The 12,598-nt window shown below is 48.3% G+C and overlaps 1 protein-coding gene across 1 annotated transcript in view; it reads right to left on the minus strand.

Moving 5' to 3' along the window:
* The window catches only part of FANCI (FA complementation group I), a 52,475-nt gene extending 44,356 nt beyond the window's left edge, over positions 1–8,119 (minus strand). Inside the window, exons 1-5 of the mRNA XM_070400761.1 lie at positions 8,114–8,119; positions 6,244–6,346; positions 4,268–4,340; positions 1,094–1,224; positions 67–223 (exon numbers count right to left, since the gene is read on the minus strand). Coding sequence (XP_070256862.1) covers positions 67–223; positions 1,094–1,224; positions 4,268–4,340; positions 6,244–6,327 — 445 coding nt within the window. The 5' untranslated portion in view covers positions 6,328–6,346; positions 8,114–8,119. The remainder of the gene's footprint in view (positions 1–66; positions 224–1,093; positions 1,225–4,267; positions 4,341–6,243; positions 6,347–8,113) is intronic.
* Between the last annotated feature and the right edge of the window lie 4,479 nt (positions 8,120–12,598).

The raw sequence follows: 12,598 nt of genomic DNA on the forward strand, positions 1-12,598 counted from the left end.
AAATATAGTGAGAATAAATTTGATTACGCGAATAGAGAAAAGCCACTAAAGTGGGAAGAAACTTACCTTTTCCACACGCCAGACTGCCCTTTTTGGTAACAAGAGCCGTGAGAATGATGGGTAATAACTCCAAAGATTTTCCATTCGTTAGGTTGCCCTCTTTGATTGCACCGATAAACTCATTGGCTAATTCAACCAACAATGGTCCTGGCAAACAGTGGACCTAAGAGTTCATGGGATTAAAAAAAAAAAAATTGAACAGAAACCCAAATGTTGGCTATCTCTTTCCAAGAAACAGAGTCTTGCTGAATTAATAGAACTGGCAATGAGACCAGAACTGGCCCTATCAGGGACTCAGGGCGTCCTTTTTCTCTGGTACAAGCTTGTCATGATAAAGGATTGCACTAGCCGGTTTGTCTTAGGACTCCAAAGAATACTGGTGGATACAGCGTCAGCCTGCAGACTGAAGGGTCAAGATCACATACCTGGGTTGTGGGCTTGATCCTCAGTAGGGGGCGTGCAGGAGGCAGCCAATCAATGATTCTCTCTCATCATTGATGTTCTCTCTCTCTCCCTCTCCCTTCCTCTCTGAAATCAATAAAAAAATATACTTAAGCCCTAGCGGGTTTGGTTCAGTGGATAGAACGTCGGCCTGCGGACTGAAAGGTCCCAGGTTTGATTCCGGTCAAGGGCACATGCCCGAGTTATGGGCTCGATCCCCAGGAGGGGACTTGCAGGAGGCAGCCGATCCATGATTCTCTCTCATCATGGATGTTTCTCTCTCCCTCTTCCTCTCTAAAATCAATAAAAATATATTTTAAAAAAAAAAAGGATTGCAAAGGTCAGAATCCTCCACCAGTTCCTTACGTTTTCAAAGAGATACACGTCCTTGACACCAGAAACGTAACAGAACCACCTAGATGGTTTATGGCCCAACCATCAACTATTTTGTCTTTTAATAGTTCCCATTCATAAAGAGGACCTGTGCTAGGTTTGGCACATCTGTTTTCCCTCCCTCAGCAAATTACAACAAAGGCCCACCCCATCCCCCAAATCTACCCAAAACCAAAAGTGTGTTTGCTTTCCAGCTCACCTCCAGCATCAGCAATCCGATGATCTCAGAGGCTATTTCTTTCTGCAAGTCCCCTGACTCCACCAGCTGGGTACAGCAGGTGTATATCTTGCGTCTCCTAAGAGCTCCAGCTTCCTCAGAGCAAGGCGAGCCTTGTTTTAAAAAGGTATACAGAAACAAAAGGACAAGTCTTACAAGGTTGAAGGGTAAGTAAACAGGAAAAAATCATACAGCTTTGTAGTTTAACACAGAAAAAGAATGATCAAAATACTGATGACTGTGGTGTTTAGAAGTTTTGAAAAAGTAACTTAGGCAGTCGGCTGAAAATGTCATCTTTTCTTCTTCCACCTACGTCATTCATTTTTAAAAGAATTAAAAACTACTGGACGCTTTTTTGGGTCCATAACCCAAATTAAATGTCTTTAACAAACTTCAAAGTATCAGCACTGGGTGATGTCTGAGTAATACAGATCTTGGAAGATTCTTTCCTCCAGAAAAGCAAAAAGAGAACACTGACAAAAACCGTGAAAACCAGCTTGTTCAGAACTCTGGAAATTAACCAGAGATGTCTAGCCATCCAGGGAGTATTTAAGAAAAACAGCAGAGCCGAAACTGGTTTGGCTCAGTGGATGGAGCGTCGGCCTGCGGACTGAAAGGTCCCGGGTTCGATTCTGGTCAAGGGCATGTACCTGGGTTGCGGGCACATCCCCAGTAGGAGATGTGCAGGAGGCAGCTGATCAATGTTTCTCTCTCATCAATGTCTCTAACTCTCTACCCCTCTCCCCTCCTCTCTGTAATAAATCAATAAAATATATTTTTAAAAAAAACAAAAAACTACCTAAAAAAAGAAAAAGAAAAGAAAAACAGCAGAATCTCAGGGAGAACGGTGAGCTTGGCATTTAACATCCACTCATCCCACCCCGCTGCTTCCGCTACTCAGGAGACGTTACTAGCCAGTAGCCCCAGCCAGACTGGTGTGGCTCAGTGGCTGGGCATCGACCTATGAACCAGGAGGTCACGGTTCGATTCCTGGTCAGGACACATGCCTGGGTTTCAGGCTCGATCCCCAGCATGGGGCGTGCAAGAGGCAGCCGATCAATCATTCTCTCTCATCATTGATGGTTCTATCTCTCTCTCCCTCTCCTTTCCACTATGAAATCAGTAAAAATATATTTTTTAAAAATTTAAAGCCAACAACCCCTGGGAGGTGACTGTGAAGGGGTACAGAGTTTCTGTTCAGGACTATAAAAATGCTCTAAAATGTATTGTGGTGATGGTCATGCAACTCTGTAACTATACTAAAAGCCACTGATTGCACATTTTAAATGGATAAATTGTATGATATGTCAATTATATCTCAATTAAAAAAACTGTACATTTTTAAAGGGTGAATTTTCTAGTATGTGGAATATATCTCAATTTTTTTAAAATGTCGTCTTAACTACTACTGGTCTTTTATACAATCAATGAATTAAAATGATTAGGAGGTAGTTTCCACAAGTACTCCATAACTCATGCTACTTTTAAACCAGGCTTTCCAAGTCTGTATTTTTAAATAAGATGAAAATAGGTGGGAGCTGTAATAATATTCCCCAGGTTTGTCTGTCCAGGAAAAAAATTACTCTTCTTTCTTTCACCTAACCTCCTTTTCTTGGATATTTCTACGAAATAGTCACTTAGCAAGTTTCTATAAAGGTCAACTCAACCAATCTTGAAAATTTTTTCATGCACAGGAAGATGTGTCTTTATTTATTTACTAGAGGCCTGGTGCACGAAATGCGTGCACTGGTGTGTGTGTGTCCCTCAGCCCAGCCTGCGCCCTCTTGCAGTTCAGGACCCCTCGGGGGATGTCCGCCTGCTGGCTTAGGCTCAATCCCCGGCAGTCAGACAACCCTCTCACAGTCCAGGGCCCCTCGCTCCTTACCACCCGCCTGCAGTGGAAATGGGAGAGGCTCCCGCCACTGCCGCTGCGCTTGCCAGCTGTGAGCCCGGCTTCTGGCTCAGTGGCACTCCCCCTGTGGGAGCACACCGACCACCAGGGCACAGCTCCTATGTTGAGCATCTGTCCCCTGGTTGTCAGTGCGCATGATAGTGACCAGTCATTCCGCCGTTTGGTCTATTTGCACATTAGGATTTTATTATATAGGAGCTTTTATATCCTCACCCAAGGATATTTTCCCATTGATTTTTGGAGTGGAAGGGGGTAGAAACAGAAACATTGATGTAAGAGAGACACATCAATTGGTTGCCTCCTGCACTTGCCCCGACTAGGGCCAATGATTGAGCCTGCAACCAAGGCACCTGCCCTGGACTAGAATCGAACCCGTGACCCTTCAGTCTGTGGGCCGACTCTATCCACTGAGCCAAATCAGCCAGGGCAGGAAAATGTGTTTTTAGACCCTTGAAAACTAAACCAAGTTAAAATGCACTGCTAAGAGTATAAAGCCACTTTTTTTTTTTTTTTGCCTTGTAGCATATTATTCTACCACAATTTAAAAAGTCACTCTGAGTCACAATCTGCAAAAAAAAAAAAATGTAGAACTGGCCCTTTTTCAAAATATGGAAACAAATATACCCCGCTGGAAATGAGGAATCTCTATATCCCATTTCATTAAATCCCACAACTCTTAGCCCGTTAAGCAGACCAGGCACTAACCACTGCTACTGTCTTCTCCACCATTTGAAAAGCACAAGGAGCCCTGACCGGTTTGGCTCTGTGGATAAAGCGTCGGCCTGCGGACTCAAGGGTCCCAGGTTTGATTCCGGTCAAGGGCATGTACCTTGGTTGCAGGCACATCCCCAGTAGGAGGTGTGCAGGAGGCAGCTGATCAGTTTGTCTCTCATCGATGTTTCTAACTCTCTCTCTCTCTCCCTTCCTCTCTAAAAAATCAATAAAATATATTTTTAAAAAAAAAGAAAAGCAAAAGGCAACCAAAGCTGATTTTATGAAATGCACCCTGTATAGGCCCCCAAACCAGCCATCCCACCTCAGGCAGCCACTGCAACCCCCTTCAGTAAAATTACTGAAACCCACAAGACAAGAGACCTGCTGCTTTAGTTGATTCCGTAAAATCCCCCAGACACACAGCCAAGTCTCAGTGGGGCTGCAAACAGCATGAAGAATAGCAACATGCGCCCCAAGCAAACAGCTCCACCAACAGAGCAAGGGAGACGGGAGGGCATTCGTATCGTTACCTCGGAAGAGGGCTCTCAGGAGGGCTCCAACCGCTCTGCCTTTCACCGCCTGGTTCTGAAGGAGATTCGCGAGCTGCCATCAGAGAGAAAAAAGACTACAAGTCTCTGGCAACAACTTCTTTACCCCAACGACCTAACCTCCCATTATGAAAGAATTCATCCGTCAGGTTCAAGTTCTTCTGAGGCTCCAGCGGTTAGAAAGGACATATTCATGTAGGTAGACCAGGGTAGACTTTCACATGACGCTGGGTTGTCAAGACTGAACCTTAGCCCTAGCCGGTTTGGCTCAGTGGGTAGAGCGTTGGCCTGTGGACTGAAGGGTCCCGGGTTCGATTCCAGTAAAGGCACATCCTCAGGTTGTGGCCTCAATCCCCAGGAGGGGGCATGTAGGAGGCGGCCGATCCATGATTCTCTCATCATCAATACTTCTCTCTCTCTCTCTCTCCCTCTTCCTTCCTCTCTGAAGTCAATAAAAATAAAAAAATAAAAAGACTGAACTTTATTCATACTGATAGTGGGGAAGGGCATGTAATTAGAATAGAGCCACAGTTGTCTAATAAGTATTCACCTCTCTAACTACAGACAAGTTTTCTTACAGACCCTGGATGAAACAGGCTGTAAAAAGATAGGATGCCTCAATGGGTCCATGACTCAGAAAAGAAATACATTTTGGGAACACACCAAGGACAGGACACGCTTTGACTTGGTTGCGGTGCCCAGACTCTGACCCCCTCCAGGAGTTTTTCTCAGGAACGCTGACCATTCTCCGGTCCCAGGCACGGGCTGAGCTGCTTCTAACACCATAGATTAGCCACCTTGTTATCGGACTCTGAGCTCCTGAAGGCTGGACTGCAGGCCCTCCCCTCCCCTTCCCATGTTACACTTGCAGCTCCCAGCTGCATGTAGCTATCTTCTCCCTCGTGTGTATATAACCAGCCAACTGGCGAGGGGGTCAGAGCAGAATTTCCAGGGTGACCGAGTGCTCTCCCGATACTGCAGGCATTATTGGAATAAACGCGCATATGAGCCAACCCTGTCTCTGCTTAATTTGGCTCAAGTAGTGACAGGTGATCTCGGACCCACTGTGTCCGGTTTCAATACTACAAACATATATAGAGCACTCAGTCAGCACTGGGTACTGAGCTATGTTCTTGGGGATACACATTCAACAGGTATTTTGAGCATTTTTTTTCCCTAGGCACTAGGGATACAAGGATGAACAAGATGGCCATGATCATTTGACTCAAAGAGTTACAGTAGAGCAGGAGGGAAAAGCGTGACAGAAAAAATTTTGGAAAAAAAATTTGTAAAGGGAATAAATCGAAGGCTGAGATAGACAATAACTGAGAAAAGGGAGACGATTTCAGCTAGAGAGTAGGCTAATCTTTTTTAAAAAAATATTTTTATTTATTTCAGAGAGGAAGGGAGAGGTAGAGAGAGACAGAAACATCAATGATGAGAGAGAATCGCTGATCGGCTGCCTCCTACACGCCCCACACTAGGGATCAAGCCCGCAACCCGGGCATGTGCCCTTGACCGGAATCAAACTTAGGACCCTTCAGTCCACAGGTCCACGCTCTATCCACTGAGCCACACCGGCCAGGGCTACTGCTTATGAATTTATCTTCTCTAGAGAAAAATAAAAAGGAAGGAAGGAAGGAAAGACAAGAGCACCAATAGGCAAATCTAATACCTTAATAACTACAGTCCAGATATTATCTTCATATTAGATTGTTCTAAGAACCATAAAAGTGTACTAATGTGCTCATCATACGCACAGCTGCATAAACATTATTTGCATGTTATGTCGTTGTATAAATGTACACAAATGCCCTCCAGTTGTCCAGTTCTCTCCCTCATTTCTTAACCTCCATGAACTGTAACCATACAAATCCTCGTCTCCTAAGGAAAGAGGGGAGTAGACGGAGTGGCAGGACGACCTTTGATTTTGGGGGAACACGCTTCCCGGTACTCACTTCGTCTCCCTCCAGGGTTTGAAGAAAGGCCTGCAGTCTGTCTGTCGTCTTTTCTGCTGCGAGAGACAGAATTTTCTGGTCCATCGCTGCACACGTCAGGGCACTGGAAGGCAAACGTGTCAGCGCTGATGAAACTTCCAGAAGCAAACAAGGTTTCTTTCTTTTCCCCCCTTCCCTCTCTGTGAACTGCGTATTTCACAGATATTATGGACAACACACAGAGGATACGCAACAGGCTAAGGACTACTAACTCGTACCCATTAGGAGATTCTTAGCCAAACAAAATCATCTCGAGAATTAATTCCCTCGACTGTCCTTACTAGAAACGTTTATTCTAATTAAGTGGATTCATCATTTTGCCCACATTTTTTTAAATTTAATTTTTCTATTTTTTTTTTTATTCTCACCCACGGATATTTTTCCATTGATTTTTAGGGAGAGTGGAAGAGAGAGAGAAAAACAGAGAGAAACATCGATTGGTTGCCTCCTGCACGAACCCGACCAGGGCCCGACCCAGGGAGGAGCCTGCAACTGAGGTACGTGCCCTTGACCGGAATCAAACCCGGGACCCTTTGGTCCGCAGGCCGACGCTCTATCCACTGAGCGACACCGGCTAGGGTTTTGCCCACATTTTTAGGTTTTTCTAGCATCTACCCATAACAAAACTCATTTAACAGTATGTCAAATATATAATAAATTATTACAAATAGTGCCTAGCTGGTTTGGCTCAGTGGATAGAGCAGGGGTGGGCAAACTTTTTGACTCGAGGGCCACAATGGGTTCTTACACTGGACCGGAGGGCCGGAACAAAAGCATGGATGGAGTGTTTGTGTGAACTAATATAAATTCAAAGTAAACATCATTACATAAAAGCGTACGGTCTTTTTTTTTTTTTTAGTTTTATTCATTTCAAACCGGCCGGATCCGTAGTTTGCCCACGGCTGGGATAGAGCGTTGGACTTCAGACTGAAGGGTCCAGGGTTTGATTCCTGGTCAGGGCACGTGCCCAGGTTGCAGGCTGGATCCCCAGTGTGGGGGCGTGCAGGAGGCAGCCAATCAATGATTCTCTCTCATCATTGATGTTTCTATCTCTCTCTCCCTCTCCCTTCCTCTCTGAAAAAAAAATATATATACATATATATATATATATATATAAAATGTATATGTGTGTGTGTATGTGTGTGTGTGTGTGTAAAAACAAATATATAGACAAGAATATATATTATAATACGAAGTAAGATCTGGTAAAAGAATAAACAAACTGCACTGTAAACGCAAAGGCCAATTAAACGGTATAAAAACAAAGGAGACATGAGCAATTAGGCTGAAGAAAGAAACACGTCCACATCTTCCCCCGCAGCGGGAAGCGGGAACTCGAGCTCAGAGCCTAAATGTGGATAAACAGACGGTGTCGGGATCCATTCCCGGGAGGGAGAGCGCCACCGACGACGGCACAGCCCCGGGGACCCGAGACACTGATTTGGGGGACATGAGGACTGCGTGTAAAGAGGGGAGGGTCGGGAATAAGCTGCAAGATGTTAAATGCCAGCTGCAGGAATCTGGGTTTGATTCTGCAAATAACAGAGAGCAACCAACATTTCTGGAGCCACAGAGAGTCTAACAAGACTGCGACAGCACGTGCGGCATCGGCGTGCAAAGCGCAGCGGCCGGGAGGTGACGGGGGCTATCGCGGTGGCAGCGACGGAGGCCCGAATTCGGGGTCATTAAGGGAAATTTAATTTTTAATTACGGGACGGAGGCGCTGAATCTCGACGGAGGAAGCGCCGAACGCGAGGGCTGAAGCGTCCCACGCCCCGGGGGGGGGGGGGGGCGGGGGGACCGCGAAAACCCACGGGACAAAGCTGCGCACCTCGACCTTCCGGGCCACAGGAACTCCGGACGCGACCCTGCTGTCCTCACAGACCCGCTCCGTCCTCCGGGGGCCGAACGCGCAGCAGGCGCCGCGCGCCGAGCCCGTCCGCACCGACAAACAAGCCCAGACGCCGCCGCCAACTTCCAAAACTCCCGCGCAACTGCACGCCCCCGCACTTCCGTCGCCCGGAGCAACAGGCCCCGCCCCCCCGCCGCGCGCTTCCGCCGCCGGGCGCCTGCGGTGGACTGTACCATGAAGGCCGATGGGGTGGGGGAACCGTCGGGAGTGCTCGGACGTGCCCACGCACAGTCGGGGCGGGGGGGGGAGGCGCGGCCCGTGAACTCGAACGCGGGACCGCCGAGTGAGCATGCGCAGTGCGGGCTGGGGTCCTGCTGGGGAGGCAGGGAGAAGGGAGGAATGAAGCGATGGTCTTTGCATCCGAAGGTCTGGAAGGCAGAGGGAGGGGTCCCACTCCGTGTGCTATTGGAGGTGCCAGTGACCCCTCAGCTTTAAGCTATATGGAGCCCAAGGCTTTGGGTTGTTCCGCGTAAGAAACCCCAGCATTTAGTGCATAGTTTGGCAAAGCAGTAAATGCTCAATAAATGTTTAAATATTTGCAGTAAAGCAAAGAGCAAGCGGGAGAGGGCAGAGAGTCTATCGCCTATTCCTTTATTCATGAGGATTATTTCAAGCTGATGAATATTCTATTAAGTCCCTCCCCTGAGATTCCCCACGTGCAAGAGAGAGATAAATACCCTCAATGCAAAGGACCCAGTGTCCCCTTCCCCCCAGGGGAGCATGTCCCGGCCATTGCTCCTTCCTCCCCTCTAAGGGACCCCAGGAGACTTACAACCAGGGGAGCAGTGGGCAGCGGCAGCTTATCTGGGGCCAACCCCCCGACCCTGTGTCCCCGGCCCCCTTTTCTCTGAGTTCCCAGCGAGCCAAAGCAGCCCAGCCTGGGCTCTCCTGTTGCTTCTTCCCCACCAACGTGTCAAACTCAAAGGCTAACACCGGCCAAATAAACGAGGCATGTGCCCTGTGGGCTGCCAGTTTGACATGCTTGTTCTACACTCTGCCTTGTTTCACTGTCCTAATTGTGTTGGTTTTTTAAAATATATTTTACTGATTTTTTTTACAGAGAGGAAGGGAGAGGGATAGAGAGTTAGAAACATCCATGAGAGAGAAACATCGATCAGCTGCCTCCTGCACATCTCCCACCGGGGATGTGCCCACAACCAAGGTACATGCCCTTGACCGGAATCGAACCTGGGACCCTTCAGTCTGCAGGCCGACGCTCTACCCACTGAGCCAAACCAGTTAGGGCCCTAATTGTGTTTTTGCCGCAGCCAACACATTCTTGCTTGCTTTGCTGCAAAAAAGAGAAAAAGAAAGAAAAGAAAAATGAGAATTATTTCAAATTTTTCCATCTCCTCAACCCTTAGCAAATAACCTCACTGTCATCAGCACCAATTCCTTCCTTCAGCCCCCATAGCAATGGGACCATGTGCCTCCGAGCCCTCCCTGGCCTGGGAGAATTATTCCTAGCCAAAGGCAGTGACCAGACTCTAGCCCCCTGAGGTGCTCCCAGGAAACCTAGGTGATGTCACCTTCCCCAGGACTGGGGTGAGGGGGCGGGGGCAGGTGTGACTTCCCGGGGCAGTGACACCCCTGTGGCTCTCACTTCTAGAGGAGGGGGCAGCCTTGTGTGCTGAATGATGGGAGGGCTTTAGAGTGACTGGGTCTCCAGTCCTTACCAGCTGGGTGGCTATCAGCTCAGCTTCCTGTTCTGTAAAAAGGGGGATTGTACCCTAGCTGGTTTGGCTCAGTGGATAGTGCTGTAGACCAATGGCCAGCATGTCATAATTTCAAGAGTTTCATCAAAAGGTTGATGAGACTTGGGGACTCAACAGGGTTGAGTCACACAAGGAGTCACCTGTTGGGAATGGCTGAGGGCATTTCCCCAAACCTGAATAGGAAACCAATTGTGGCCGCCAGACAGTTAAAGGGCGTCTTAATCTACATGTTATTGCCTCCTACTGGCCAAACACCTGAACAGCCATAGGCTATTCCCCAAACTGACAATGGACTCTGTACCCTTTAAAACCTTACCCATTGAAGTGTATTATCTCCACCTTGCCTTGGGACAAATGGTGTTAATAAAAGCAAGGGTCCTAGACAAGGAGGGAGTCTTCAGTTCCTTTAGCTGAAGCTCCTCTGACCCCCAATGCCTTTCAAAATTATATCTCGGCTCGGGGCTCTTTATTAGTCTATGGATTCCTATGTCATCTACGCGCAGTGCCTTTTCCAGATTCCTGAACCCTTCTTGATGCTGGGACATGAACCCCGGCACAGGATAGAGCGTCGGCCTGCAGACTGAAGGGTCCTGGGTTCAATTCCGGTCAATGATGGGAGGGCTTTGGCTCAGTGGATAGTGCTGGTGTTTTTGCCCAAATAATAAAGAGCAACCAGGGTTCGATTTATCTTCTCTAGAACCCTTCTTGATGCTGGGACATGAACCCCGGCATAGGATAGAGCATCGGCCTGCAGACTGAAGGGTCCTGGGTTCAATTCCGGCCAATGAGTTTCGGGTTTGATCCCCAGTAGGGGGTGTGCAGGAGGCAGCCAGTCAATGATTCTCTCTCATCATGGATGTTTCTATCTCCCCCTCTCCCTCTCCCTTCCTTTTGAAATCAATAAAATATATATATATGGGGGAGGGGGGTTATACTCTGCCTCACATCTGGAAGGACTAGGAGTGAGATAACACTCCTCAGGCCCCTGCCACAGTGCAGAACCGGGGTACAGCAAATGCGGGCCCCCTCCGTCCCTGCCTCCAGCCTGGCACAGGTGCCCGGGCCAATGAGGGCAGCGTCTCTCCTTGAACAACGGCACTGCTGTTGTTCCAGCCAGAGGAGCCAGACGTGAATGTGAGTCTTGAGACGGGGAAGGGCAGGGCCGAGGCAGGAGAAGGGCTGTGAAGAGAAGTCGATGCCGGAGAAAGCCCCGCTCCCGGACAAGGGCCTTGTGGCCTGTTGGCCTCCCGAAGAGCTCTGTTATGGGGCGACCACCAGAGCCAAAGGGTAGAATTTAGGAGCCTTGATTAGCTGGCCGGCGACTGCAGTTACAGCACCCGCCGTAGCAGGGACGGAACTGCAGCCCCGACCAGATGTAGAAGTGAGCTTTTATTCACAAAAACCACAAAACGGTTGGCTACACACACACAAAGTTCGTCACTCCATTTCTCAACACAGGTCACAGGCTCATACCTTTGAAAGGCCACAGGTTACACAGACTCATACCTTAGAAAGGTTAGGCTCTTGCCATAACCGGTTTGGCTCAGTGGATAGAGCGTCGGCCTGTGGACTGAAGGGTCCCAGGTTTGATTCCGGTCAAGGGCACATACCTTGGTCGCGGGCACATCTCCAGTAGGGAGTGTGCAGGAGGCAGCTGATCAATGTTTCTAACTATATCTCTCCCTTCGTCTCTGTAAAAAAATCAATAAAATATATTTTTTTTAAAAAGAAAAAGAAAAAAAAGAAAGGTTAGGCTCTTCACCCCTGGCTAAACCGTGACCCGCTTGTAAAAAATGTTCAGAGGGAGCTGTGGTCTTTGCCACTGAGCCAGAGACTGCGATGACCTGATTTAACTGTAACCTTCTATTGTTCCTAAGCCCTGGGGCGTTTATTACAGCTCCCGAGCGGCCCACTTGGTGATGGATTCCATCACCCAGCTCTGACAGAGACCTCCTTGAAAGTGGTGTTATGCACTTAATTGTGTCCCCCTCCCCGCCCCCCCAAATTCATGTGTCACAGTCCTCTCCCCTAGTTCCTCAGAATGTGGCTGTGTTTGGAGGTAGGTGAAAGGTTAGGAGTGAGCAGGGGTCATGCACCTATGACATGCGGCCATAATCAAAAGAGATTTTATTTTATTTTTGTTCACCCTCACCCGAGGATATTTTTCCATTGATCTTTAGAGAGAGTGGAAGAGAGAGGGAGAGACAGAGAGAAACATCGATGTGAGAGAGACACATCGATGGGTTGCCTCTTGCCCCCAACCAAGGCCCAGGCCGGGGAGCAGCCTGCAACCGAGGCACGTGCCCTTGACTGGAATCGAACCCGGGACCCTTCGGTCTGCAGGCCGAGGGTCTATCCACTGAGCCAAACGAGATTTCTATTTCACACACCTGGGTGCAGGTGGACCGAGTCTGAGAAAGGGATCGGCGGAGAATGAAGGGAGAGAGAGGTTTTTATTAATCCTGGCTGGCTGCAAGCTGCTCTGCTGACATAAGGGCCCAGTTGTCCCTTGGTTCCTCCCCATGCCAGGTGTCTGGTGGTTATCTGGCCTATGCCGTGCTCAAGGTTGCAAGCCTTCTGCAAGGTATCTGCTAAGCACAGTAAGTTTTCTCTGCCCCGTTTTATTCTCTTTAACCCAGTGGTTCTCAACCTTCCTAATGCCGCGACCCTTTCATACAGTTCCTCATGT

The sequence above is a fragment of the Myotis yumanensis genome, unplaced genomic scaffold (genome assembly GCF_028538775.1).
Source record: "Myotis yumanensis isolate MYYU_CA2020_CCGP unplaced genomic scaffold, mMyoYum1.0.hap1 SCAF_20, whole genome shotgun sequence".
NCBI classification, from domain to species: Eukaryota; Metazoa; Chordata; class Mammalia; order Chiroptera; family Vespertilionidae; genus Myotis; species Myotis yumanensis.